The sequence below is a fragment of the Castanea sativa genome, chromosome 12 (genome assembly GCF_040712315.1).
Source record: "Castanea sativa cultivar Marrone di Chiusa Pesio chromosome 12, ASM4071231v1".
Taxonomy (NCBI): domain Eukaryota; kingdom Viridiplantae; phylum Streptophyta; class Magnoliopsida; order Fagales; family Fagaceae; genus Castanea; species Castanea sativa.
Window position 1 is genome coordinate 49,306,121 of NC_134024.1, and position 27,754 is coordinate 49,333,874.

The 27,754-nt window shown below is 40.9% G+C and overlaps 1 protein-coding gene and 1 long non-coding RNA gene across 2 annotated transcripts in view; both read right to left on the minus strand.

Annotated features, from left to right (window-relative positions):
• Positions 1–7,223: 7,223 nt before the first annotated feature.
• The window catches only part of LOC142619141 (MLP-like protein 43), a 31,905-nt gene continuing 11,374 nt past the window's right edge, over positions 7,224–27,754 (minus strand). The window contains exon 2 of the mRNA XM_075792217.1: positions 7,224–7,765. Coding sequence (XP_075648332.1) covers positions 7,488–7,765 — 278 coding nt within the window. The 3' untranslated portion in view covers positions 7,224–7,487. The remainder of the gene's footprint in view (positions 7,766–27,754) is intronic.
• LOC142618678 (uncharacterized) lies at positions 13,924–27,447 on the minus strand. Its single transcript, XR_012841327.1, has 3 exons — positions 27,269–27,447; positions 26,273–26,340; positions 13,924–14,258 (listed from the first exon to the last, which is right to left on the minus strand). It is a non-coding gene; the product is annotated as an uncharacterized LOC142618678 (long non-coding RNA).

Sequence of the window (27,754 nt, forward strand, 5' to 3'; positions counted from 1 at the left end):
GCTCCTCTTGTGGATGAAGGCCCGACTCCTGCTCAAGATTAAACAAACGGCGAACATAAGCTTGAAAGCACTCCCCACCAGCATTAGTAGTAGTAGTTTTTTTTTTTTTTTTTAATTTTTTTTTTTTAATTTTTAAATGTTAAGGACTACTTTTAATTGTCATATTTTGTTTGTGGACATAATTCCTCTTGTAGGGTTTAACTAGCTTACTTGCTTGTTTTTATTCGACGTGCATTTTTTAATTTATGGCTCATACAATAGGTAATCTAATCATGTCGCAGGTGTCTGTCCAAATGTGGACTTGTATGTACGATAAAGTCATTGTTTACTTGTGAGGTTCGTCCATCTCACAATTTTGACTCATACATTTCATCCTTGAGAGGATGATCCGTCCATTTTGTGGACCTGTACATTGTGTTCTGGATAGGATGACCCGTCCACTGTGTGGTCTTGGTAGATTTTCATCCCTCTTGGGATGACCCGTCCAAATCATGGACTTGATCAATTTTTATCCTTTCTGGGATGATCCGTCCACATCATGGACGTTGTAGACTTTCATCCTTCTTGGTTTTTCCGTTCACTGTGTGGACTTAATAAATTTTCATCCTTCTTGGATGATCTGTCCACTGTGTGACTTGTTAAACTTTCATCCTTCTTGGATGGTCTGTCCACTGTGTGGATTTATTAGATTTTCATCCTTCTTGGATGATCCGTCCACTTTGTGGATTTGGTAGGTTTTCATCCTTCTTGGATAATCCGTCCACTATGTGAACTTAACACATTTTCATCCTTGTTGGATGATCCGTCCACTATGTGAACTTAACACAATTTCATCCTTCTTGGATGATTTGTCCACTATGTGGACTTGATAATCTTTCACCCTTTTTGGATGATCCGTCCATTTAGTGGACTTGACACATTTTCATCTTTTTGGATGATCTGTCCACTTAGTGGACTTAATACATTTTCATCCATTTTGGATGATCCGTCCACTATGTGGACTTTGTAGATTTTGAGCAAAACATATTCCATACGTTTTGAATAAAACTCCTCTTATTATAACGGACTGGTAGACTATATTGTTTATAGAAAATAATAAAAAAAACTTTGGCTTTAGGAAGTAAAAATTATGACTATCTAAAAATAAACTGGAAATGAGGAGGTAAATGTTGCTGTTGTCTTTGCCCTTTGTCTACTGGTGGTAGTATTTTTTTAGGTGCTCCGTGTTCCATGGATGACTCAGCTTTCTTCCGTCCAGTGTCTCTAAGTTGTACGTTCCTTTCCTATGCCATGAAATGATCCTGTATGGTCCTTCCCAGTTAGGACCCAGTTTCCCTTGGGAGGCATCCTTTGTAGCGCCAAGTACTTTTCTTAAGATCGGATCTCCCACCTGGAAATCCCTGTGCCTAACCTTGGAGTTGTAATGCTTTGCCATCAGGTCTTGGTATCGCGCTAATCTCTGTGCAGCTGCAGCCCTGACTTCGTCCACAAGGTCGAGCTGTAAATGTAAAGCTTCGTCATTCTTGCTCTTGTCGTAGTTCTCCACACGGTAGCTTATTAATCCTACCTCTGCCGGTATGAGAGCCTCACTACCATATGCTAATTGAAACGGTGTTTCCCCTGTCGGTGTTCTCGCCATTGTCCTGTACGCCCATAAAATACTCGGTAATTTGTCCGGCCATATGCCCTTTGCCCCCTCGAGCCGGGTCTTGATAATCTTAAGCAAGGACCCGTTCGTGACTTCAACCTGTCCGTTGCCCTGAGGGTGAGCGGGTGACGAGTAGTGATTCTTGATCCCAAGCTGGGAACAAAAGTCTCTGAATGTGTCGTTGTCGAATTGTTTTCCGTTGTCCGAAACGAGCACCCTCGAAATTCTATACCTGCAAATAATACTTCTCCATACAAAACTACGGATATTCTTCTCCGTGATAGTGGCCAGAGCCTCTGCTTCCACCCATTTGGTGAAGTAGTCAATACCAACCACTAAGAACTTTAGCTGCCTCACCATTGTCGGGAATGGACCCATGATGTCTAATCCCTATTGTGCAAATGGCCATAGGGCCGTCATAGGGGTAAGTTCTTCCGTTAGTTGCCTTATGAAATTGCCAAATCGTTGGCACTTGTCGCAAGCTCTAACATATGTGTGGGCGTCCTTTTGCATTGTTGGCCAGTAGTATCCTGCTCGGAGTAGCTTGTGCACTAAAGACCTTGATCCAGAATGGTTTCCACAAACTCTTTCATGGACTTCCCTCATCACGTAGTTCGCTTCTTCGCAGTCGAGGCATCTAAGGTATGGTCGGGAGAATCCTCTTTTGTACTGGACGTCTTTGATCAAAACGAACCGGGCAGCCTTAACCTTCAACTTCCTTACGTCCTTTTTGTTATCGGGCAACTTGCCTTCCTTGAGATACGCCACTATTGGAGCCGTCCAACAACACTCATTGCTTACCTCCTGCATGCTAAGGTCATCTAATAATGATGAGAGCTGGACGAAGGATAAGACCTGTTTAGGGATGATCATAGGTTCGGCCGAAGTTGCCTTTGCGAGCCGGTCGGCTTCTTGGTTTTCCTCCCTTGGGATTTGAATCATCTTGATTTGGAGGTTATTCGTTCGACCCTTCACTTTCTCAGGATACCTTTTCATCCTTTCATTCTTGTAGTCATAGCTCCCATTAACCTAGCTGGTCACGATTTGAGAATCGGAGTATACGACCACACTTTTAGCTTCTGCCGCTATTGCAAAGTCTAGTCCTGCTATCAAGGCCTCGTATTCCGCTTCGTTGTTGGTAGTAGAGAAGTCCCAGACGGATCATGCATTCGATCCTATCTCCCTCTGGGGTGTGGAGTACAACTCCAACACCTCCAGCATTCTTATTGGCAGATCCATTTGTATGGACTCTCCATATGGGCGTCTCTTCTGCCCCTTGATCTTTTATGATAGTGAATTCGGTGATGAAGTCTGCCAACATTTGTCCTTTCACGGCTGCCCGTGGCTGATATCGAATATCAAATTCACTCAGCTCGATCACCCATAGCGCCATTCGCCCGGCAGCTTCGAGACTACTCATTGCTCTTCGTAAAGGTTTATCTATCAGGACTTTTATGGTATGTGCTTGAAAGTATGGTTTGAGTTTCAGAGTTGCGGTTACTAGAGCAAATGCGAGTTTTTCCATTTGAGGGTACCTCTCTTTTGCCCCTCTCAGTGCCCGGCTTATAAAGTAGACGGGCCTTTGTACCTTACCTTCTTCTCTAATGAGAGCTACATTGATCGCTGCTGAGGAGATGGCAAGGTATAGGAATAATTCTTCCCCCGGCATAGATGGGCTGAGCAATGGCGGAGCGAAGAGATACACCTTTAACTCCTCAAATGCCTTTTGGCACTCGTTTTTCCATTCAAATGATCTCTTCAATATGCGGAAGAGTGGGAGGCATTTGTCCGTTGCTCTTGATACGAATCTGTTCAGGGCTGCGATCTTGCCGGTCAAGCTTTGTACTTCCTTTACTGTCCTTGGAGGAGATAGTTCCATGATCGCCTTTACCTTATCTGGGTTGACTTCAATGCCCCTCTGGGATACCATAAATCCCAAAAATTTTCCTACGGTTACTCCGAACGCGCATTTGCTCAGGTGATCGGACTCCCGCACGCTTTTTACCAACATATCATCTACGTAAACTTGCACGTTTCTGCCAATTTGGTGCATGAACATCTTGTTCATCAATCTCTGATATGTGGCTCTTGCGTTTTTAAGCCCGAAAGACATTACTTTATAGCAGAAAAGCCCCTGACTCATTACGAACGAGGTTTTCTCCTAATCAACCTTATCTAATTTAATTTGGTTGTAGCCAGAGAAGGCCTCCATGAAGCTCAAGAGTTCATGTCTTGCGGTGGAGTCTACCAGGGTGTCAATACGTGGGAGTGGGTAACTATCCTTAGGGCAGGCCTTGTTCAGATCTGTGAAGTCAACACACATTCTCCACTTCCCATTGGCCTTCTTAATTATTACTACATTTGCCAACCAATCAGGGTAGTACACCTCGCGTATGAAGTCCGCTTCTTGTAGATTCCGTACTTCTTCTGCTATGGCTCGATCTCGCTTAAGGGCAAACACTCGTTTCTTCTGTCGGACAAGGGAGAAAGAGGGTGACACGTTCAACCTATGAACTATGACCGACGGGTTTATCCCCGGCATGTCCTCGTGACTCCATGCAAAAACATCTTGGTTTTCCTTGAGGAATAATGTGAGTGCATGTCGGACTGTTTGGCTGGCCAAGGTGCCGATTCTTGTGGTTCGTTCGGGCCTAGAATCATCCAAATGTACTTCTTCTAACTCTTCCACCAGTTCTGCCACCGTTCGCTGTTCCTCGATGCTCATTGCTTGTAGGTGGTCATCCATTTCCATCATTGCGATATAGCATTCCCGTGCGGCCACCTGATTTCCACGCAGCTCTCCAACTCCGTATTCGGGGGGGGGGGGGGAATTTGACCATTAGATGGTAGGTTGAGATAACAGCCTTCCATGCATTGAGAGTGGGCCGTCCGAGGATGGCGTTATAAGCAGAAGAGCAGTCGACCACAAGAAAAGCTACATCCTTGGTTTCTTGCTGTGGGTAATCCCCGACCGTCACAGACAACGTGAGGATGCCCAAAGGGTAGACCCTTGTCCCTCCGAAGCTAACAAAGGGTGCATTCGTTGGGACCAGTTGTTCTCTACCAATCCCCATTTGCTGAAAATCGGGGTAGTAGAGGATATCTGCTGAGCTTCCATTGTCCACCAAAACTCGATGCATGTTGTAGTCCCTTGCCTGTATGCTGACGACGAGCGCGTCGTCATGTGGGTGGTGAAGGCGTCGCGCATCTTCTTCCAAAAACCCGATGCTGGGGTTATCACGTCGCGTCATTTTCTACGAGGAACCTATAAACTGGACACTTTGAACCATCCGTAAATAGATTTTTCTGGCCTTTTTGGACGACCCTGCAGAAGTAATGCCCCCTATAACCATTCATATGTCTCTTACAAGTGGTTTGGGATGCTTGTTCTCCCGTCGGGGATTTTGTTCCTGGAGTTGATCCGTTCTCTCCTTCCTCACAAACCTCTGCAACCTTCCTTGTCTAATGAGGGCTTCAATTTGCTGTTTTAAGTCATAATAATCCGTTGTATCGTGGCCATGATCGCCATGAAAACTACAGTATCTATCTTTTGGCCTCTTGTTCAGATCTCCCTTCAGCTTGCTAGGAAATGTCAGGGTTCCTTCATCTTTGATCTGCATTAACACTTGGTGGATTGGGGCTGTGAGAGGGGTGAAGTTTGTGAATCTTCCCGCGGGCGATTTAGGTCGTCGATCTTCCCATCGCTCTTCAGTTTTAGCCATCTTCCATCCCTTATCCGGTCATGTATCTTCCTGCCTTTCCCTTTTTCTAGGCTTTTCCTCTCGGGCCAACAAGGCATCCTCAGCTTTCATGTACTTCGTTGCCCTGTAAAACACTTCGGACATAGTCTTTGGGTCATTCTTATACAGAGAAAATAGGAACTTACCCTTCCATAGCCCGTTTGTGAACGCTGCTACAAGGATCTTGTCATCCACCTCGTTTATCGAGAGGGCTTCCTTGTTAAAGAGAGCTATGTATGATCTTAGAGTCTCGTCTTCTCGTTGTCTAATGTTCATCAGACACACGATAGGCTTCTTATGCCGATGACTTCCGATAAAGTGTGATACGAACTGTGCGCCTAATTCCTTAAAAGTGCTGATGGAATTAGGCGTCAGCCTACTGTACCAGTCCCTCGCAGGTCCTTTCAATGTGGTGGGAAAAGCCTTACACATGATTTCATCCGGTACATCCTGAAGATGCATTAGGGTCTTGAAAGACTCCAAGTGATCCAATGGGTCCTTGGATCTGTCATAATTTTCCACCTGAGGCATGCGAAATTTTGGGGGAAGGGGGCATGAACTTACGAGCGCTATGTAAGGCGAATCAGTTCTATGGACTAAGTCATCTAGGTCGCTGGAGATTCGACTTCTTAGGGCGTTCATCATCACATCCATCCTTTCCCTCATCTCCTGCATCTCAACTGCTATGTGATGTGGTAGGGTGTCTGAGATGGATGGCCGGATAGTGTCCTGCCGTTCCGGTCTACTCGGAGCGTTGCTACCTTCAGGCCCTTCCAAGTTCCTCCCTTCTGCGCTTTCACCTTCCTGGTCTTCCTCTAGTCCGCTTGGGTGTGCATTCCTTTGCCACAGTTGCTCTTCTAGATCATGATTCTGCTTGGTTAGGCGCTCAAACGCCGCCACAAGCGTTTGGACTTGCCTCTCTAAAGCTATGGCGTGCGGTTCGTCGCTTTGATTGTTGGTTGTTGCCATCGATCGAGTGAGTACCATGCAGCTTTTTGTCTCAAGGATAGAGCAAAGGTTGATTACCCTTCGATGCTGATAATCCTTCCTACAAATGGCGCCAACTGATGATGCCAAAAAAATCACCAGTAAGCTATACGCACTCTCAAATCGAAACAGCACCTACAAAAGATGAAGACAGACCTATCAGAGAGCACCAGTATGGTGCTAGCCAAAAACCCTCCAAAGGTCAAGTTAGAACTTTTCACAACCCTAAAGTGTTAGAGTTGAGTCAATTATGCGTACCTTGATTTATGAGGGTTTTGGGGTATTTATATTAGTGTAGGGTTATCATCCATGCCTTGGCCAGGAAACCCTTTCCTTTTAGGATAACACCTCTTCGATTCCGCATACCTTATAGAGTTCTTTTCCTTATAGGAGTCTTTTGATTATGGTTTAACGTGTGACGCAAGAACTCTCCTTATTCAAGTTTGCGTGGAGATCAAGCAAAACCATATTAGATTTATCGCGAGATGCAAGTTGATTTCGGTTAGGAATCCTTAAAGCCTAATCAATACAAATGGAGGCCCAATGTTACAACCGTCCACTACGTGTCCTTGTAACATTGACCCATCGACCATCCATATGTCAATACCGTACCGTCATGCTTCAAGGAGAGATCCGTCTCCTATTTCATCATCTTTAGTAAATAAAAAGGTGATGTTCATAGTTAATTCAAATGAGAACCAATAAAAAGTTGGCTACAACATCGTTTTTGTAAAAATGTTATAAAATAGTTTGTGAATGTAATATTACTCAATACAGTTTTCAATACATAAACTGGAAGCAATATTAATTTAAAGTATACAATAGTACAATCCTGAGAACTAGTTGCATGAGGCAATAAAGGAAGATACCCATATCATGTGCATACAAAGATAACATGAAAGTACACATGAGAAACAATACGAGTAAGTTTTATTCTCCCGAACTTTTATAGTACACAAAAGGAGGGTTTTCAAAAGAAAAAAAAGATTCATCCTGGCAGCGCCCAATGGTTACAAGTAGGTCCGCAAATTTTATTTAACACAACATATTGTGCTTATTCTTCTTCTTCTTCTGGTTTTTTTGCTAAAACATATTATGCTATTTCATATGCATCATGCTATAGTCTTTTTTTCCAGCTCCTCCTGGATTAGATATGCATCAATTTCTGCGGTCACATCAATTCCAAACTGAAGCATTGCATTTGGATCAGGAACATCTACATTTAGTTTCTCATATATTAAAGTCCCCTTATCTTTTGGAATGGCTTGAACAATGAATTTGAAACTCTGGTAAGTCTCCTTGAGTACTCCTCCAATCACATTATATGTGACTGACTGATTTTCATTATCCACCTTTTCAAGTATCTCCCTAGACATTACAGCTTTCCCATCTACAATCTCAAACAAAAACAATCAATATAAAAACATCAAAACAAGAATGGACATAGTAAACTTCACCCTTTTATATTCTTGTTCACTTTAATATATATATATATATATATATATATATATATATATGTAGTTTTCCATACATGTTAGACACGTTTTAAACATACTACTGGCCAAATACATACATATATAATAAAAGTAAATACACACACTTATCAATCAAATCCGCATAGATCAAGGATATATAAAAATAAAATAATAAATATATGCTATAATAATACAGTATATACAAAAATACTGGTAAGAGAGACAAATGTTTTAGGGATGGTAGTAGAGTATGTATATAAATATGATATTTATAACATAGATTAAATTATAAGTATATAAATTATATATATATATATATATATATTAAATCAAAGATATCTATAAACATTTGGGGTTGAACAGGACATGGTGAGCAAAGGGCTAAGGAAAATCTCCAAGGAAACCTCACTTTCTCAGAGACAGAATGCATTCCCAAATAGTTTGTTCAGGTTTGTTTTTAGACTCATTATCATTTGCTCTTTTACCTTTGCGATCTCTTGTCCTTTTCTCAGATTCAATTGTGTTTATGTTTGAAGAAGTTCTTCGGATTTGTTGGATTATCAATAAAAATTTTCATTTTTTGGGCTTGGCATTGAAGGACGTGCATATATATTCTAATAATTTTGAATACGAAAGCAAATCCCTATTATATATAATTTTTCTCATTTCAAACCGCCTTGATAGAATTTTAGTTTTAAGGTGATAACTTTAAGTAAAAAAAAAAAATTCGGTTTATTTGTGTGATTTTCACATAATTTTTGTGTTATATATTGTTTTTGGCTAATAAAAAAAATTAAAAAGAAAATTCTTTACAAGTAGTAGGCAAATTCACTTAAAATCAAATTAAGAATAGAGTTTTTAACAACAATTGTATATAAAGCATATTAAGCAAAACATAAAATGAATATACTTATCTTAAATATGACCTGTGATAATTAGTTCAAGGTTAAAAGAGAGAAAAAAATGGTTTGATGAAACTTGTTGACAAGAGCTACAATATATATATATATATTTTTTTAGAAGAAGTGCATGTATTAATAAAGTGGCTAGTTGAAATATATAATTTTTGAGAGAGCTTGAGAGAGGAGTATTTTCTTTTGGATCCCATTCAAGTTGAATTTTTTTAATGTAATCTATTGGTTCTAGGATTCGTGTAATCTACATTCTACGCACGCTACATTCAACATTCCACTATCATCTTTTTCCAGGAACGTGGAGTGAGCAAAGAAGACAAAGTGCATTTTAAGCTAAACGTTAATTATGGAGTCTAAAATCAAACTCAAGATCGTAATCATATACATTAAGGACCTGTTTGGTACTGTTGTTTAAACTACAATATACGTATTTTCATAACATTTTTTCATCCACATGTATTTTCACAACACTTAAATAATGTTACTAGAAATCTCTTATCAAATGGGTCCTAAGATGCACAGTCTTATTCTTACATATATAATTAAATATTATTGATAGTCATTATTATTATTTTTTAACTTTAAAAAAAAATCTTGTAAGAATATTATTAGGTATAAAATATAAACTGTTCATTTTTTTTATTACTTCTTAATTTTTGTTATTGTGAAGCTTTTTTTTTTAAATTCATTTATTTTAGACTCATTTTAGTTTTTTACTCAATAACTCACTTGGGTGAATATTTATGATGTAGTCTCACATTTGATTCTAAATTAGGAAATAAAATTATCTAAAAAAAATAGGAAATAAAATTCTCTAAAAATAAAAAATTTGAGGCACATGGCATAAAATTGGACTTTAATTTGAAATTTTAATTAGACATTCTCTAAGTTTTGCCTATTAATATATATATATATATATATATATAGATATATAGAGAGAGAGAGAGAGAGAGAGAGAGAGAGAGAGAGAGAGAGAGATAATCCTAGAGATTTTGATAGTTTTCAAACATTAATTGCAATGGAGAAAATTGTCTGCCCCTTAAAGATTGATTGGCCAACACTTTAGACTTTGTTTGGTTGAGAATGGAAAAGTGTGAGATATAAAATAGTAAGGGGATGAAAATGCGTGCGAAAGGAGAAAAAAAAAGTTTTGACTTGTGTATGTTTGATTTAAATGATGGAAAAGTGAAGAGATATGATTTGGGTGATTGGTTGTTGTAAAGTATATTATTGTAGATGCCTCATTTTGTGGTTGTGCCTACAATTATGCATCATCGCCTATTACATAAAGGAAAGGTTTTGCTGCATACTTGCATGCAACAATTGTTGCATACAGGTATATGTGGCAGCAAAAAAAAAAAAAGAAAAAGAAAAAAAGAAAAAAAAAAAGACAAGTGTCTAGGGGTCTAGCTAATAATATGTACATTGCACATAACCTTTAGACACATGTTGCTTTCTTTTTGCTACCACATATTAATATATGTAGCAAAACCTTTTCCATTACACAAATAGTCATTGAAATTTTGATTTTTTTTTCAAACATTAAATCCTTAATGTACTAATAGTTTTCAAATATTAATTGTAATGGAGAAAATTGCCTGCACCTCAAGATTGATTGACCAAAACTTTAGGCTTTGTTTGGTTGGGATGGGAAAGTGTGTGTGTGTAATATAAAATAGTGAGGTGATTAAAAAAAAATTTAGGGTATGTTGTAATACCCCACATAATTTTATTTAAGAGTTTTCTTTGAAATATAATTGATGGACTATAGGCTTTCTTTTAATTATGACTGCAGCCCACTACCCACTAAGCCCACATCTTATAATACAAACTATAGGATAGAGGAAGAGATAGTCAGGGTTTTATCTAAGAAGCTGAAAGGTGTTTTCCTTGGAGTTAGAGCACATACAATTGAAGAGACAATCAAATTGTTCAAGGTAAGATTTCTCACAATTAGAAACAAAAAAAAAAAAAAAAAAAAGAATTTTATAAGGTTATTTGGAAATTTGATTTTGATCCTAAAATTTATATTCTAACGTTTAGATTTGCTGCTGGATTAGATGTTAGACTTGAGCCATGGGATTTCACGAATCAATAATTTGGGTTAAGTCTTCCATTGGATTTGTACATATAATCCTAGATTGAAGTCAAACAATGCGGCTATTCTTCTTCCATTGAATTGGTACACACACACACACACACACACACACACACACACACACATATATAATAGATATAGGAGAAGTCAAAGATTGCGGTTGTGTTTTGCCTCTGAGACCTTTCCTTGAGATTATGCTAGAAGCCTAGAAGTCAAATAATGCGGCTATGTTTCATTGCCTCTGGGACTTTTTTTTTGTGATTATGCTATGCCTTAAGGTTATATATATTAGAGTTGAAATAGGCTTTTACGTTCTTTGGGTTTTATATATCTACATATATTAAATCCTAGGGTTACTACAACTTGTATTCTAGAGCAAAAATCAAGATTTTAAAGCTTAAATAATGTATAAGGTTTACTTTTGTAGGGGCATATATCAAATCCTGAGTTACCATATATTGGTTACTGCCTCTAAGGTTTGATAAATTCAAGAAAACATTTTGGGCAGAGATTCCTTACATTGGTGTTATTAATAAGTCCAACAAAATATAATCATAGTGAGTTAGATGTATAGTTCTATAAGCTTTATGGTTGTAGAGAATATTGAGTATATTTTCATGATTGATTATAGGTCCTATTTAAGAGTGTCTTGAGGCTCTTTGGAGATTATTTTGGCTGGACTTTCAGAGTGATTCGAGTGCGGTAGGTAATTATGCATAATATGCACAAGTTTTGTTCTTTAGGTTCTTAGAAGTTAAAGATTTTCAAAGTTATATTTTTAAGCTTACATTTTTTAAAAGTTTATCAAAAAGCATTTTTACACTATTGAAAGAGAAATTTTAATTGGCTTTTAAATAATGTTTTAAAAGAAATTTCAAATTTTAAATAACGTTTTGAATGTCCAAAACCCATTTAAAAGATGATTTTTAACAAAACTATTTTCTAAAAATAATTGAGTTTCAAAGTAAGTGTAAGTGCACAATTGCACCTGGACCCAAGAACAGTTATGGGCTCAGGCCCAATGAGCCTTAAACAATATGAATTTGTAGAGTGTGGGCTTGAAACCCAGGTTAGAAGTGTATGAGGATGAAATGACAAACTAAAGATTGCAAGTACTTGGAAACAAAAAGGAGTAATGTAAATAGGCCTCCTCGGACGTAAGCCGAGAGCTGTTCTTATATTATATCTCTCTCTTTGTCCTTTTTCTTTTTAGGTTACAAAAAGTTCCGTCCCGTTTCTGTCCTAGGTCCCTCCTTAAATACTCCTCTTTTTAATACTTTATCCACGTGTTGCCCCCAATTCCTCCCTTAGCCTAGATATTTCTTTTCTTAGTGCCTTTGAACAGTAACTAGAAGTTTCCCTTCCACTGTTTAAGTGTCACTTCCTCATTAATGCGGCCAGGGTGGTAGGTGCAGGGTCTTTAATGTGGAGGTAGCAGCCTTTACCTTTGATATTCTTCCAACATCGGCGCTTCCAGGACATTCAAGGGTTCTCTCCCTTTAACCATTGGTCTTGACCGTGTCATTCCCTAACCTTTACCATGAAGTCTCAGGTTCTTTGATGTCAGTCCGAGGGGAAAACCATCATCGGCTGGATCCTCGGATCCTCGGCGTATAGGCCGACCCATAGCACCAACAATCTCTAACCCCAGGGTCAGGTCGGCCTTCCTTAACAAGGCCCAAAAGGCCCACGTTCCCACCAGGGTCCTTTTGCTCCACACAGTAAGTTTTCTAAAAAGATTTTTGTTCTTTAAATTGTTTCAAACCAAGTGATTTCGAAGTCATATTCTTGTTTTTCAAATGGTATTTAAGACGTTCCTTTTAGCAAACTGGATTTTCAAACTTACTCAAGAATTGTAAAAAAAATATTTATATAAACTCTTTAGTTCCTATTCGTTCCCTAAGAGAGTCAAGCATCTTTTGATTTATGTTTCAGTTTGATATTGTGATATTCAATATGTCTTTATTGTTGGAACAATTGTTAATATTGAGAAAATTATTATATGTTGTATAAACTTTATTGTTTGTGATATGTGACTCAAAATGAGTGTTTTTAAAATTGATCAGATATATGTGTAAATCCGTTAACAGGATTGTATGTGAGAATATGTGTTGATCCCTTACCAGCAGGGGTTAGATGTTGGTATTTGCTTACAGGATTGTATGTGAGAATGTGTGATGTGTATATGTGACACTGTGCTCTGATCAATTATTTGTATGTGTTTCCAAAAGACTTAAGATATGATTATATGTGTATTAAGTGATTCTTTACATGTTTTGAAAACTATATTGGATATTTTGAGTGAAATTGTGAAATCAAACTCGTGCTTTGCTTGACTCTATTCCGTTGTGTATTCTGTATAATTACTTACTAGATGTGTGGCTCACCCCATCAATCACTATTTTCAGATTAAAGTGTAGTTGGGAATATAGAACCCTTGGATCGCTTTGTGAGGTGCAAGGTAGAGCGTGGAAGTTGTAGGTGGCTTCAGTGTTACTTGAAAACTCATAAAAATTTTAGTTACATTTGTTTTGTAGTTCACTTTTTATATAATGGAGAACATTTTCAATTTGTGGAGTTTTGAAAAGATTATTAGTTATTTTTTTTTTCTGCTTAGACTTCGCAATATTTTGGAGATTATTATAAATTGTGGATTTTAGTTATTATAAGAGGTTTATCAGAAGCATTGTTTATTTGAAGTTTTATTGAATTAAGTTTAAATAAATTATGTTTATTGAGTTAGGTAAGGTTAGCAAGTTAGTCATGTGTCTAAATTCATGTTTCATGAATTTGGGTCCTGACAGATTGGGTCTATACTTTCCCCGAAGACCTGAGCCCAATAAGGAAGTCCCAAGAAACCCTATTTGCAGAGTGGGCCCAACCCAGGGGCCAATGATGTCACGACCCAAACCTGTACTTCAGAATTTAGAGCATGACCAGCATGTTAATATCAAGTTTACCTTAATACTAACACGAACCAACCTAAACAGAAGGTGCTTATCAAGAATTGTTTCCTGTATACCTGCTTATTTTCTTGCATAAAAGCCATAATATACAAAAATGTGAAAACCTTGAAAATTCATTTCATTTGAACTTTGCAAGATTGCCACTTGGCTGAAACTTCAGGTATTCGTGCAAATATTACATAGCTAAACCTTTAGCAAAAACTCTTATTTACAAACCCAACCCCAAAGACATACCACTGGGGTTCAAACCAAACTAAAGTTCAGAATTACATCTGTGCTCGAAGAATCAAGTACATCTTGATTCCTCTTATACAACAAAAGAGCTAAACTACTATACAACAAAAAAAAAGACTATACAATCTAAACAAAAGAGAATCACAGAATCTTGCCACCTCTAATACTTTCGCTGCTTCCAGGAAGAACCTGTGCACTGAAATATAATAGGGTGAGCTGCGAAGCCCAGTAAGGTTTTTAAGCTCCATGGGCCTTTGATAAGAATGCATGTAAATCAAATATTTTACGGACATGCTAGCTTTGATAAAATAGCCTTCATTACTATTCATATTGTTCTTAAATTAACTTATGAACTTTCAAATGAAAATACTTCATTTTCCTTTCATATAATAATAAAAGAACATGATAAGGAACTTAAACATAATTCAACATACTTTTCTTATCATCATACATTTCTTATAACTTCCAAATAGCTTAATAGCTCTTTTATAATACATATTAGTTAGTCCAATTGTAAGTCTGTCACAACTTTGGGAGGCTTCCAGCACTTAGTGCCAGGCATCCAGCATTCCCCACAATGCTAGGTAATTCCGGAATCATATCATAATACATACTTTCAACCATGGGGGTAGGTTGACATCCTCCACAAGTTGGCGGTTACCAACAAGGGCGGGTACAGCAGAGCCAGTCCCACTTATAATGGTCAAACAGAATCTCCATGGAAATACCAGTACTATAACCCCTACTGGCTGAGTTCAGATCATGACAATGGAATAACTAAAAACTATACTTTTCAGATACTATACTTTTACATAACTATTTAATAACAGTAGCATATCCAATTCTTTCTTTAAACATTATGTTCGTGATATGAGTAATAGCATCTGTAAGTGCACAATTGCACCTGGCCCCAAGAACAGTTACGGGCTCAGGCCCAATGAGCCTTAAACAATATGAATTTGTAGAGTGTGGGCTTGAAACCCAGGTTAGAAGTGTTTGAGGATTAAATGACAAGTCAAAGATTGCAAACACTTGAAAACAACAAGGAATATTGTAAATCAACCTGCTCGGACGTAAGCCGAGAGATGTTCTTATATTCTCTCTTTCTCTTTTTTCTTTTTCTTTTTAGATTACAAAGAAGGGAGCCTCTATTTCTGTTCTAAGTTGCTCCTTAAATACTCCTCTTTTTGATACTTTGTACACGTGTTGCCCCAACTCCCCCTTAGCCTAGATATTTCTTTTCTCAGTGCCTTTGAATAGTAACCAGAAGTTTCCCTTCCACTGTTCAGGTATCACTTCCCCATTAATGCGGTCAGGGTGGTAGGTGCAGGGTCTTTAATGTGGAGGTGGCAGCCTTTATCTTTGGTATTTCTCTAACATCGGTGCTTCTAGGACATTCAAGGGTTTACCCCCTTTAACCGTTAGTCTTGACCGTGTCGTTCCCTAACCTTTACCATAAAGTCTCAGGCTCTCTGGTGTCCGTCCGAAGAGAAATTCACCCTCGGCTGGATCCTCGGATCCTCAGCGTATGGCCCGACCCGCAGTACTAACAAGTTCTAAACCCAAAAGCAGGTTGGCCTTCCTTAGCATGGCCCAAAGGCCCACATCTCCATCTGGGTCTTTTTACTCCCCACAATAGCCCCTCAAAACACTAATTTTCAACGTCCGAGGAGAAAAATAGGGTTTTGATCTGACGAGAACCTACTCCACACACTTTGTGAGTGATTACACGTGTGGAAATCGTTTCGCGTCCCAGAAGATGCCACTTGGCGGTTTTATTTTCAAAAACGCGTGCATTTATTGCTGTAAGTCACACTTTGTCTTCCAGGTTCAACGGCGAGATGGTCATCCAACGGTCCTTGTTACTCCACGAAAATTTGGGCGGGACAAATATAATTTCGAGGCCGCTTTTCTGCACATCGTAACACTTCGGGAACCTGCACCTTCATTTAATTCCCCAGGGGCTAATCCCATCAAAACATCAGTAATCATACTTTACCTGCAGAAAACCGTGAAAATTTGCACGCCTTTAACTTTGTAAGTTCTTGCTCTCTCTATCTTTAACCTCTTCTCCTTAGATATAGTCCTCGGCTGTCCTCGTAGATATTCTCCACTTTAGAGTTTAGCCTTTCATTCTTTTCTGATGGGTAGGTTTAAGTGTCTAGTTGATACCGCCGCTAGAATGGAAGGTTTTAGAGCCAAGTATCACATTCCCGGCGATGTAGGTTTAAAATATTGCCCGGCGGAAGCCGTGGCCAGCTCTAGAAAGGAGGGAGAGGTTATCATCCCAATGATAGCCTTTATAGAGGGTGGGATGACCCTCCCAATGAGGCCTGTAACTAGGGAGTACCTTCGCAACCACCGGTTGTGTCCCGATCAGTGCCTTCCAAACGTTTTTAGAGTTTTGGGTAGCGTCGATGCTTTAAACGAGCAGATGGGTCTAAACCTCACCTGGCATGATGTTGTCTTTTTGTACGAGTCCCATAAACTCTCCAACGTAGGTTACTATATTAAATCCCGCTCCAGCGTCGTTAGGCTAATCTCCTGTCTGCCCAAATCCAACAAAGGCATGAAGGATGACTACCTGATCGTCTTTGGGAATTGGCACGACGGCCTCCACTGCCCAGTTGAGTGGGGAAATCCAGGTGCGACACCTTAGGATTAACCTCCCCATCTCACAACTTCCTTTAATACTCACAAACATGCACACTAACATGTGCTTACATTTGTTTAACTTTATCACTGGCTGTGTGAATCTGACCATGTTGTTCACTTTCACGTCTTTCTTTGCAGATAAGCAACACGTGCGTCTGCGCTTGAGCCACTGCAGCGTTGCCGATCTAAACTGAGTGTTTCGCTCCGAGGTGTTTGTCAGCGAGGACTTACAACTTAGAGCTGCTCATCTGATTCTGGGGTACAATCCCATCTCTTCGGACTTCCAGGAGATAGAAAATGCCATAATCGCGGGTGACCGAAGATGAAGGAGAATAAACGTAGCCCGGCCCCACTTTTTGGACGACCACAATCTACCTGACGCCCCTCACACCGTTTTGTACAACCAGCCCATAGCGGCAATTCCCCTCGCCGTGCACTCTCAGGCAACTGTTGTTCCAGAAGAGCAGGTGTCTTCTTCACATACACTAGACGAAGAGATAGATCAATTCCAACTTGAAGACACCGAAAGACCTCGAGGGAATCAGTTCGTCGTACTTTCTGACGAGGAGGAAGAAGCCACCGAGACCTCTGGAATTGCAGGGCTAGTCGTTGCCCAACCAGAGGACGAATCCGAGGAGGATATGGACAGGATGAAGGGTCTCCTAACCAATAGAGCTGCGAAGGTTGTGGAAAGAAAGACGGGGGGGTCCCAAGCTCTTCAATCTTTGCCACCTCCCCCTCCTCCAGTTGAGCCAAAACTTCCAGCCGAGGATCATAAAAAGAAGAGAAAAGGGGAGACAGAGGGGACGATCAACAAGGACCCCAAGAAACCATGACAACAACCTCAACCGATTCAGCAGCAGAAGTTGGAGAAAGGCAAGGGTAGGGCCCGCTCAGTTGAAAGCGGGGAGATCAGGGACGAGGCCGAAGTGCGCCAAGCACCGGTCACCTGGTCCCCTAACTTAAGATTGGATGGCGCACCCATCTCTTGTCAATCCAGTATAAGGGCGGTTCAACAAGGCCATGCCCACCACTTGGCCGAAGTGTTGGAGCGCCCTCTTCTACTACCCAAGGACATGGAGACCTTGGAAAAAATGAGCCAGCCATAACTATTCCTCTCTTTAAAAAGAGACTTAGCGCTGGTAAGTTTACCCCTTTTTAGGAAGATTCCACTTTTAACAATATTCATAAGTTTTTTTACTATTCCTGATTCCATCATACTTTGTTACAGGCCATTCAGGAGGTCTTTGTAGCCGAGAAGTTCATAGAAGACACTCGGAAGAAGGCCAGAACTGAGCTAGAGATTAGGATGGAGACTGAGAAGTCCTTGGGCACAGCCCTTGCTCAGAATGAGAAGCTTACCTCAGAAGTGGCTGATCTAAAGAGAGAGAAGAATGGGGCCGAGGCGAATCTGAAGACCATGAAGACCCAAATAGAAGGGTAGCGCAAGCTCTTTCACGAAAAAGATGATGAGCTCTCCCGAGCCCAAAGGGAACGCTCGGATTTGGAAAAGGAACTTGCGCTGATGAAGGAAGAAGCCAGCTCATTCCATCGCTCTTTACAAGCTGCCAAGCAGACGAGCTACGAGGAAGGGGTAGCCAACACCGAGGAGCAGCTGACAGAGGCCTTCGCGGCTTTGTGCCGGGAGTACTGTCAGAAAGTCTGGGGGGAAGCCCTAAACGTAGCTGGAGTTCCTCTATCCTCGGATCTGAGGAAGTCCGAGAACGTTTGGCTTCCCCTAGAGATACAGGAGATTGAAGAGGCTCCTGCTGCTACTCCTACCCCTGAGTCAACTCTCCCTGCTCTGCCTCTGATGGTCCCACAGCTAATTCAAGATCCTACAGAACCTTCAGGTTCCAACAAAGAGAAGGAAGGAGGCGAGGATGAAGAGAAGGACTTGAGCCAGAAAGTGGAACCCCACGTCCTTCCAACGAAGACAGCAAACAAAAGAAAGCAAGTCCTGACTCCCTTTGAGCTGGAGTTGAGAAAGACCGAGGCCACTAGTACCTCTCAGCAAGACCCCCCTCCAAAAGCTTAGGACCTAGCTTTAGGACTTTTCTTTTTCTACATCTGGATTAAATATGTAATGTACATTTAAGTGATTAATGAAGAACTATTTTGTTTGATCCTGATTTATGTCGCATCCATTTTACTTTATTCTTGTTATATTGGTCATAAAGATTACCATTAGTACATGGTCAAAAAGGGGCAGAGCAAACAAATCTAACTTCAATTTTTGCACAATCATAACCTCCAAGCAGTCATTCACGTGTTATTAAAAATTTAATAAAAAGTGAAATGGCTAATATGTTTAAACAATGCCTTGGTTAAAAAAGAGAGACCTCATATAACGATTAAAACCTCATAATGTGTAGCATTGTTTTTAGCAAGATGTAAGATCCGAGGACCATTCCTTCCTCACATAAATTTGCTTAATACTTTTAAAGAAATAAAACATAAGATCCGAGTTATTGAACGGTAAGGTACTAACTCCCAGACACAATAAGAAGTTTAACTTTGATCAAGTTTATAGTCCGAGGACAAGACTTAACTAATTTTCCATTTGATTCTTTAGACCATTAACTTCAAATGTTAATTTTCCCAGAGTAAGAGGTCCGAGGACCCGGCATAACTAAGGTTCTGTTTAACAAATGAAAAGATATCAATTTCCACAAGGTTTGTGGTCCGAGGACGACACTTAACCAAGTTTCTGTTTGATTCTTAAGATCAGTAACTTCAAATGTTAATTTTCCCAAAGTAGGAGGTCTGAGGACCCGGCATAACTAAGGTTCTGTTTAACAAATGAAAAGATATAAATTTCCACAAGGTTTGTGGTCCGAGGACGACACTTAACCAAGTTTCTGTTTGATTCTTAAGAACAGTAACTTCAAATGTTAATTTTCCCAAAGTAGGAGGTCTGAGGACCCGGCATAACTAAGGTTCTGTTTAACAAATGAAAAGATATCAATTTCCACAAGGTTTGTGGTCCGAGGACGACACTTAACCAAGTTTCTGTTTGATTCTTAAGAACAGTAACTTCAAATGTTAATTTTCCCAAAGTAGGAGGTCTGAGGACCCGGCATAACTAAGGTTCTGTTTAACAAATGAAAAGATATCAATTTCCACAAGGTTTATGGTCTGAGGACGACACTTAACCAAGTTTCTGTTTGATTCTTAAGAGTAGTAACTTCATGCGTCAGAGGTACTCATAACTTTGAAATGTTAACTAACAAAAGCACATTTTATTAATAATAATACCTTCTAAGATTATTTACATTCCATGGGCGTGATACAATTTTTTCATCTAGGTCGGCTAGCCGATATGACCCTACGCCTGCTACTGAAACAATGTGATAGGGGCCTTCCCAGTTGGTTCCTACTTTACCCCAAGCTGGGTTCCTAGAGGTGCCCACAACTTTTCTTAGCACAAGATCACCAGGTGCAAGTGGCCTTAGCTTCACGTGGGCATCATATCCTTGTTTTAGCTTCTGTTGATAATAAGCCATTTGGACCATAGCTGCCTCACGTCGTTCCTCGAGTAAATCAAGATCTTTCTCCAGGAGTCCATTGTTATTTTCTGGGCTAAAGGAGCTCGTCTTTAGGGTGGAAAAACCAGATTCCAAAGGTATCACCGCCTTGGCTCCATAAGTCATAGAGAATGGCGTTTCTCCCGTGGACCTGCGCGGTGTAGTCCGATACGTCCATAGAACATGAAGGAGCTCTTCTACCTATCTGCCCTTCGCATCGTCCAGCATTTTCTTAAGCCCACTTACTAAGACCTTGTTAACGGCCTCGGCTTGCCCATTTCTCCGAGGATACGCTGGGGTGGAGTATCTGTTTACGATACCTATGTCACCACAATATTGCCTAAAGGCCTTGCTGTCAAATTGAACGCCATTGTCGGAGATAAGTGTGTGTGGTATACCGAATCTAGTGATAATATTTTTCCAAACAAACTTCTTGGAATCAATATCTCTGATATTTGCTAAGGGCTCGACTTCAACCCATTTGGTGAAATAGTCTATTCCCACAAGGAGCCATCTTTTATTTCCTGCTGCTCTCGGAAATGGCTCCACTATGTCCAATCCCCATTGCACAAAAGGCCAAGAACTGGAGAGAGAGTTAAGAACCCCACCAGGTTGATGAATATTAGGGGCGAACCTCTGGCATTGATCACATTTCCTGGCATAGTCTTGAGCCTCCCTTTGCATATTGGGCCACCAATAGCCCTGAGTCAGAACTCTGTGGGCTAAGGACCTACCCCCAGTGTGGCTGCCACAAATCCCTTCATGCAATTCTTCTAGAAGCCCTTCCGTTGAATCAGGGTGTACACACAACAAGTACGGTCCTGAAAAGGATCGTTTGTACAGTTTCTGGTCCTTGGACAACCAGAAACGTGGTGCCTTTCAGCGTATCATATCTACTTCAGATTTGTCCTCAGGAAGGACATCATTCCTAAGAAAAGATATGACCGGGTCGATCCAACTAGGTCCAGGCCTTATTAGATGGATGTGAGGTGCATTGGCAATGATAAGAGTAGGCTCCAGCAGATCCTCCAGCAGAACAATCCTAGGCAAGTCCTGAGCCGAGGATGTTGCTAACGTAGCCAAGGAATCGGCATGAGTGTTCCTACTCCTAGGGATGTGAGCTAAGACAAAGGAGTCGAACTCTGCTTGCTGACGCTTAACCTGGGCCAGATATTCTTGCATTCTTGGGTCTCTAGCCTCCATGGTCCCCCTGACCTGGCCGACAACTAACTGAGAGTCCAAGAACACATGGACTTCTTTTCCACGCATCTTACGTACCATCTGCATGCCTACCAAGACTGCTTCATATTCAACCTCATTGTTAGTAGCCGAGAACGCCAATCTCAAAGATTTTTCGAAGACAATTCCCTCAGGGGACGTTAGAACAAGTCCAACACCAAATCCTCTCTGATTAGCCGCCCCATCCACATACACTTTCCAAATCGGAGGCATGGCAGCTGTAATCACACCAACTGATTTTTCATCCATGTGTGCTTCTTTTAGAGTTTCTTCTAGCAATGGTTCGGTAAACTCTGCCACCAAGTCAGCGAGGACTTGGCCCTTCACCGAGGTGCGAGGTTTGTATTTAACATCAAAAGCTCCTAATATGGTTCCCCACTTTGCTACCCTACCAGTGTAGTCGGCGCTGCGTAACACTGCCTTGAGAGGCAATTAGGTTAGAACAACCACAGTATGAGACTGGAAATAATGAGGAAGTTTCCGCGTGGCATGAACTATGGCCAGAAGCGTTTTCTCCAAGAGCAAGTAGCGCACCTCGGCTTCACCCAAAGACTTACTAACATAGTAGACCGATCTTTGCATCCCACTTTCATTTTTGATAAGGACCAGGCTAACCGCGTGTACGACCACTGCCAGATAAGCAAATAAGACCTCGTCCGCCTCGGGGCGAGACAAAATGGGTGGCCGAGAAAGATATTATTTAAGCTGCTAGAAAACTAACACACAGTCCTCGGTCCATTAAAACCCTTTCCATTTATTCAATAATTGGAAGAAGGGACGGCATTGGTCAGCTGACCGAGAGATAAACTTATTTAGCGCGGCAATCATCCTAGTCAATTTCTGGATTTCCTATGGGTTGCGAGGAGGCTGCAAGTCCTGAATAGCCTTCACCTATGCTGGGTTTACCTCTATACCTCTATGAGTGATCATGTACCCCAAAAACTTTTTAGACCCAACGCCAAAAGAACATTTTAAGGCATTAAGGCGCAACCTGTACTTTCTTAACACCTGAAAGGTGTCAGCCAGGTCTTTCACGTGTGAAGGTATCGTTTTGCTCTTTACCACCATATCATCTACATACACCTCAATAGTCTTGCCCAACTGCTGTTCGAACATCCTGGTCATCATTCTTTGGTAAGTAGCCCTAGCATTTTTCAGACCAAATGGCATGACCTTATAATGATAATTCCCCGTCGGAGTAATGAAGGCAGTCTTCTCTTGGTCCTCCAATGCCAAGGGAATCTGGTGGTAACCTTGGAAAGCGTCCAAAAAACTCATCCGAGGATGTCCGACAGTGGCATCCACCAGTTGGTCAATACGCGGCATTGGGAACGAATCTTTGGGACAGGCCTTGTTCAGATCAGTAAAGTCTACACATACACTCCACGTTCCATTCTTCTTCTTAACAACAACTGTATGGGCCAACCACTCTGGGTAGAAAACTTCTTTGATAGCCCCAGCCCTCTTGAGTTTAAGCACCTCTTCCTTCACAGCCTCGGAATGTTCTCTGGAAGAGCGCCGAGGTGACTGCCTTTTCGGAACAATAGCTGGGTTGACATTTACATTATGACAAATGAAGCTCGGATCAACGCCTGGAGCCTCGTAAGGATCCCACGCAAAATCATCAATATTGTCCTTCAGAAATTTTAACAATTCGATCTTCTCTCGGTGTGGCAGGAGTATGCCGACCTGGAAGAACCTCTCTGGATTATCAACTACTGGAAACTTCTCTAACTCCTCACAATGTGTCTCCTCTCCTGTCACCACCCCAGATGAACCAGGAGCTGTTAACTGCTATAAGTCTTCGGTGATTAAAGCCGAAGACTCGGCTTCTGTCTGATGCAGTACTGCAGCCGATATGCATTGCCTGGCTACCGATTGGCTGCCGAGGATTTCCTCAACACATTCTCCCGAGGGGAATTTAACTTTAACATGCAAAGTAGAGGAGACAGCTCCCAGAGCGTGCAGCCAAGGCCTGGCGAGGATGGCCGTGTATGGAGAGTACGCATCAACCACGATGAAGTCCACCTCAACCGTTTCTGGGCCGGATTGAACGGGCAAATGGATCTGTCCCTTCGGCACAACGGCTCTCCCTTCAAAGTTTATAAGCGGCGAATCATAAGGAGTAAGATCTTCCAACTTCAACCTTAACCCCTTAAATAGATCAGGGTACATGATATCTGCACCGCTGCCCTGATCTATCATCACCCTTCTCACATCATAGTTCCCTATCCTGAGGGTGACCACAAGAGCATCGTCATGGGGCTGGATAGTCCCTACATTATCCTACTCGGAGAAACCTAAGACGGGCAAGGTGCCCTTCAACCTCTTCGGCCTGCGACCCACATCCTCGGCCTGAGGATGGGAAACCGCCATCACCCTAGTGGGGCCTGAGCTGGTCCTACCAAGTGCAGCGAAGATAACATTAATTGTTCCCAATGCTGGCTGAGATATATTGTTCCTCTGGTTATTTGAACCAGATTGACTGCCCTGCCCGCTAGGTTGGCACAGGTGCTGCTTCAGTTTTCCTTCACTGACAAGCTGCTCTAAGTGGTTCCAAAGGGTCCGACAGTTCTCAGTAGTATGGCCCACATCCCGGTGGTACTGGCAAAAGAGGTTCTGATTCCTCTTCGCAGGGTCTCCTGCCATCTTATCAGGCCACTTAAAGAAGGGTTCCTTACGAACTTTCTCCAACAGCTGATGTACTGGTTCCCAAAATACAGTGTTCACGGCCTGAGGTGCTGCCGAGGCGGACTGTCCGACGTAATCTCTCCTCGGCCTGTTATTGTGGTATCTGTCCGACCTGAAATCCCTTCTCTTCTGCGGGATAACCTTTTCCTTTCCCTTTCCTTGCTGTTGGTCTTCCTCCACTCTCTTATACTCGTCAATACGGTCCATGAGGCGACGTACACTGTGAACATGCTTTTTAGTCAAAGACTTTCTCAGGTCGTGATCAGTAGGAAGGCCTACCTTAAAGGTATTAAGCGCCACCTCATCAAAGTCGCCATCTATTTCATTAAACATCTCCCAGTAACGGTCGGAGTATGCTTTCAACGTCTCCTCTTCCCTCATGGTCATGGATAATAGCGAGTCCAATGGCCGTGGTACTTTGCTACACGTAATGAACCGTGAAGGGAACGCTCTAGTAAGCTCCCCAAACGAACTTATAGACCTCGACTTAAGGCCGTTGAATCACCTCATAGCAACAGGTCCCAGGCTAGAGGGGAAAACTTTACACATCAAGGTCTCGTTGTGAGAATGCACCGCCATCCTCTGGTTAAAGTGACTCACATGCTCCACCGGATCAGTCCTGCCATTATAGATGGTGAAAGTGGGCTGGGTAAACCTTCTGGGAAGCCTTCCTTTCTCAATCCTCCGTGTGAATGGAGATTTGGAGAGCTGGTGCAACTCATAGCATCGTTGCCTAAGCCCCTAGAATGAGGCTTCTTACGTCTGCGAGTTGACTGGTCGTCCTCCTCACCGGAGGATGTTGCACTGGTGGGAAAGCGTGACCTTGAGCTGTAGCCACCTCCCCTATCCTCCTCTGAGGAGGGATTAGATGAAGACGGTGAAAGCCTACGCTTGGCGCGGCGTAGCTTTCTCTTTAAATGGTTGATCTCCTTCTGCATGACTTTAGAACCATCCTCCTGGGGGGCTCTACCCCCACCATGAGTATGGCTAGCGCCTGGGTATTCTGTATGGACACTCCCCTTACGATCCCTTAGATGTTCAAGACGTTCGAAATGATCTTCTGGCTGTGATCCATGTAACTCTGCATGGTGAGCACCTAAGCCTGCCATAGTATCCCTACCTCTTCTAGACTAGATTTCCCACAAACGGCGACAATTGTAAGTGCACAATTGCACTTGGCCCCAAGAACAGTTACGGGCTCAGGCCCAATGAACCTTAAACAATATGAATTTGTAGAGTGTGGGCTTGAAACCCAGGTTAGAAGTGTTTGAGGATTAAATGACAAGTCAAAGATTGCAAACACTTGAAAACAACAAGGAATATTGTAAATCAACCTGCTCGGACGTAAGCTGAGAGATGTTCTTATATTCTCTCTTTCTCTTTTTTCTTTTTCTTTTTAGCTTACAAAGAAGGGAGCCCCCCTTTCTGTTCTAAGTTGCTCCTTAAATACTCATCTTTTTGATACTTTGTACACGTGTTGCCCCAACTCCCCCTTAGCCTAGATATTTCTTTCTCAGTGCCTTTGAATAGTAACCAGAAGTTTCCCTTCCACTGTTCAGGTGTCACTTCCCCATTAATGCGGCCAGGGTGGTAGGTGCAGGGTCTTTAATGTGGAGGTGGCAGCCTTTATCTTTGGTATTTCTCTAACATCGGTGCTTCTAGGACATTCAAGGGTTTGCCCCCTTTAACCATTGGTGTTGACCGTGTCATTCCCTAACCTTTACCATGAAGTCCCGGGTTCTCCGGTGTCCGTCCGAAGAGAAATTCACCCTCGGCTGGATCCTCGGATTCTCGGCGTATGGGCCGACCCGTAATACTAACAAGTTCTAAACCCAAGAGCAGGTCGGCCTTCCTTAGCATGGCCCAAAGGCCCACATCTCCATCAGGGTCTTTTTACTCCCCACAGCATCAATATGCTAAAATTATCATATATATATATATATATATATATATATATATTGGATTTAATAAGTCACGAGCATAAATCTTTACTTGAATCATGCTTATATGTAATATCTCTAATTAAAAGGTTTTAATGCATTATAGTTTTCTAAATAGTCCTTATACTTATCAAACGCACATGTCACAAATCCCTTACCTGAAAACAGAAGACGCGAGAGATTTGTACCAGAGGAGCTCAAGTGTCCGTGTTCTCGTTCTCGTCACCTAAATGAAAGACCAAAACTTATTACTAACAACTCTTCCTAAAATATAAACTTATACCTCAAACACAACCTAACTCTCAACTTAGTAAAATCTTAATTCCCATCACATAGAGTTTCCCCTAAAACAACGTACAATAACCAAACTCATAACATACCAAAACATAGAGAAACCAAGCCATAAAAATTCATATATGATCTAAACATACCAAAAGATAAGCACATTAAATTATAGCTCAAAACCTTTACCCTAACTTCAAAATTAAATCTACAAAGTCATAGTTATCCTACACTGTTTACTGATCATTCCAGTAGCAAATTCCCCATTTGTAAAATACTAATGGGCTGTCAAAACACATCCAATTGTCATGAAATTTTACAGAGATACTCCCCTGTATGTCTAATATATACCGTAATATAAATTTCAAAGTCAAGGCATAAAAACATAATTTATTAAAAATCGTACAAGGCAACGTGCTCAAATCTGTCCTGACAGAAAATCATACAACTTAGAAATTAAACCATTATTTTTGTATTAATCCAAATTCAGTGAGACCACTTCCAAAACAACCATATGTGTCTTAGGATTCATAAAAACTACTCCTAGCATCCTAATTCACAGCAAATGATTTAATACAGAATTTTATTGTAGTGAACATCAAATCTGTCACAGTGACAGCTTCAGTGCATGTTGATACAAAATTCATCAACTAAATTCAAATGGTCTTCAATTCATTTGGGTATTTTTATACCAATAAAATAAACATTAAAATGACTTATTAAGCATCCAATAGACCATAACACCATCAAACTTTCAACTTACAAAAACAGAATCACAAGTTTAGCCCCTAAAATCAGATTTGAGAACAAAGAAGGGAAAACAATTAAACTATCAAAATACTCTAAAATCAAATAAAGTTTTAATTACTTACCCACCAATTTGAAGCTGAAACTTTAGTTTTAGGCTCTTAAATCCTTCTTTAGAGTGAGATTTATTGTTTTGGTGAGAGAGGGAGAGAGAGAGGTCTTGCCATGTGAAAGCAAAGAGAGAAAGAAAAGAAAAAGCAAGAGAAATGAAGCAAGAAGCTTCTGGTACAGCAGAAGAAAAGATGAGGAATTGACTTTGAGGGCTTGTACGTGTATAGCATAGGAGAAAAAAATCAAAGACCACTTTTTCCCACTCTTTTCCACTTTTTGGCATTTATACTTTTCACCCCATATAAACTTATATTTCAAGAAAGGTCCAATGACAATATAACTTTGCATATATGTATGTATGTGTGTGTGTGTATGTGTGTGTGTATATATATATATATATATATATATATATATATATATATATATATATATATATATATCCTTATCTTTCTAGCATTTCTTTTCTACATCATTAAAAGAGCATATGTCTTCTATAATAT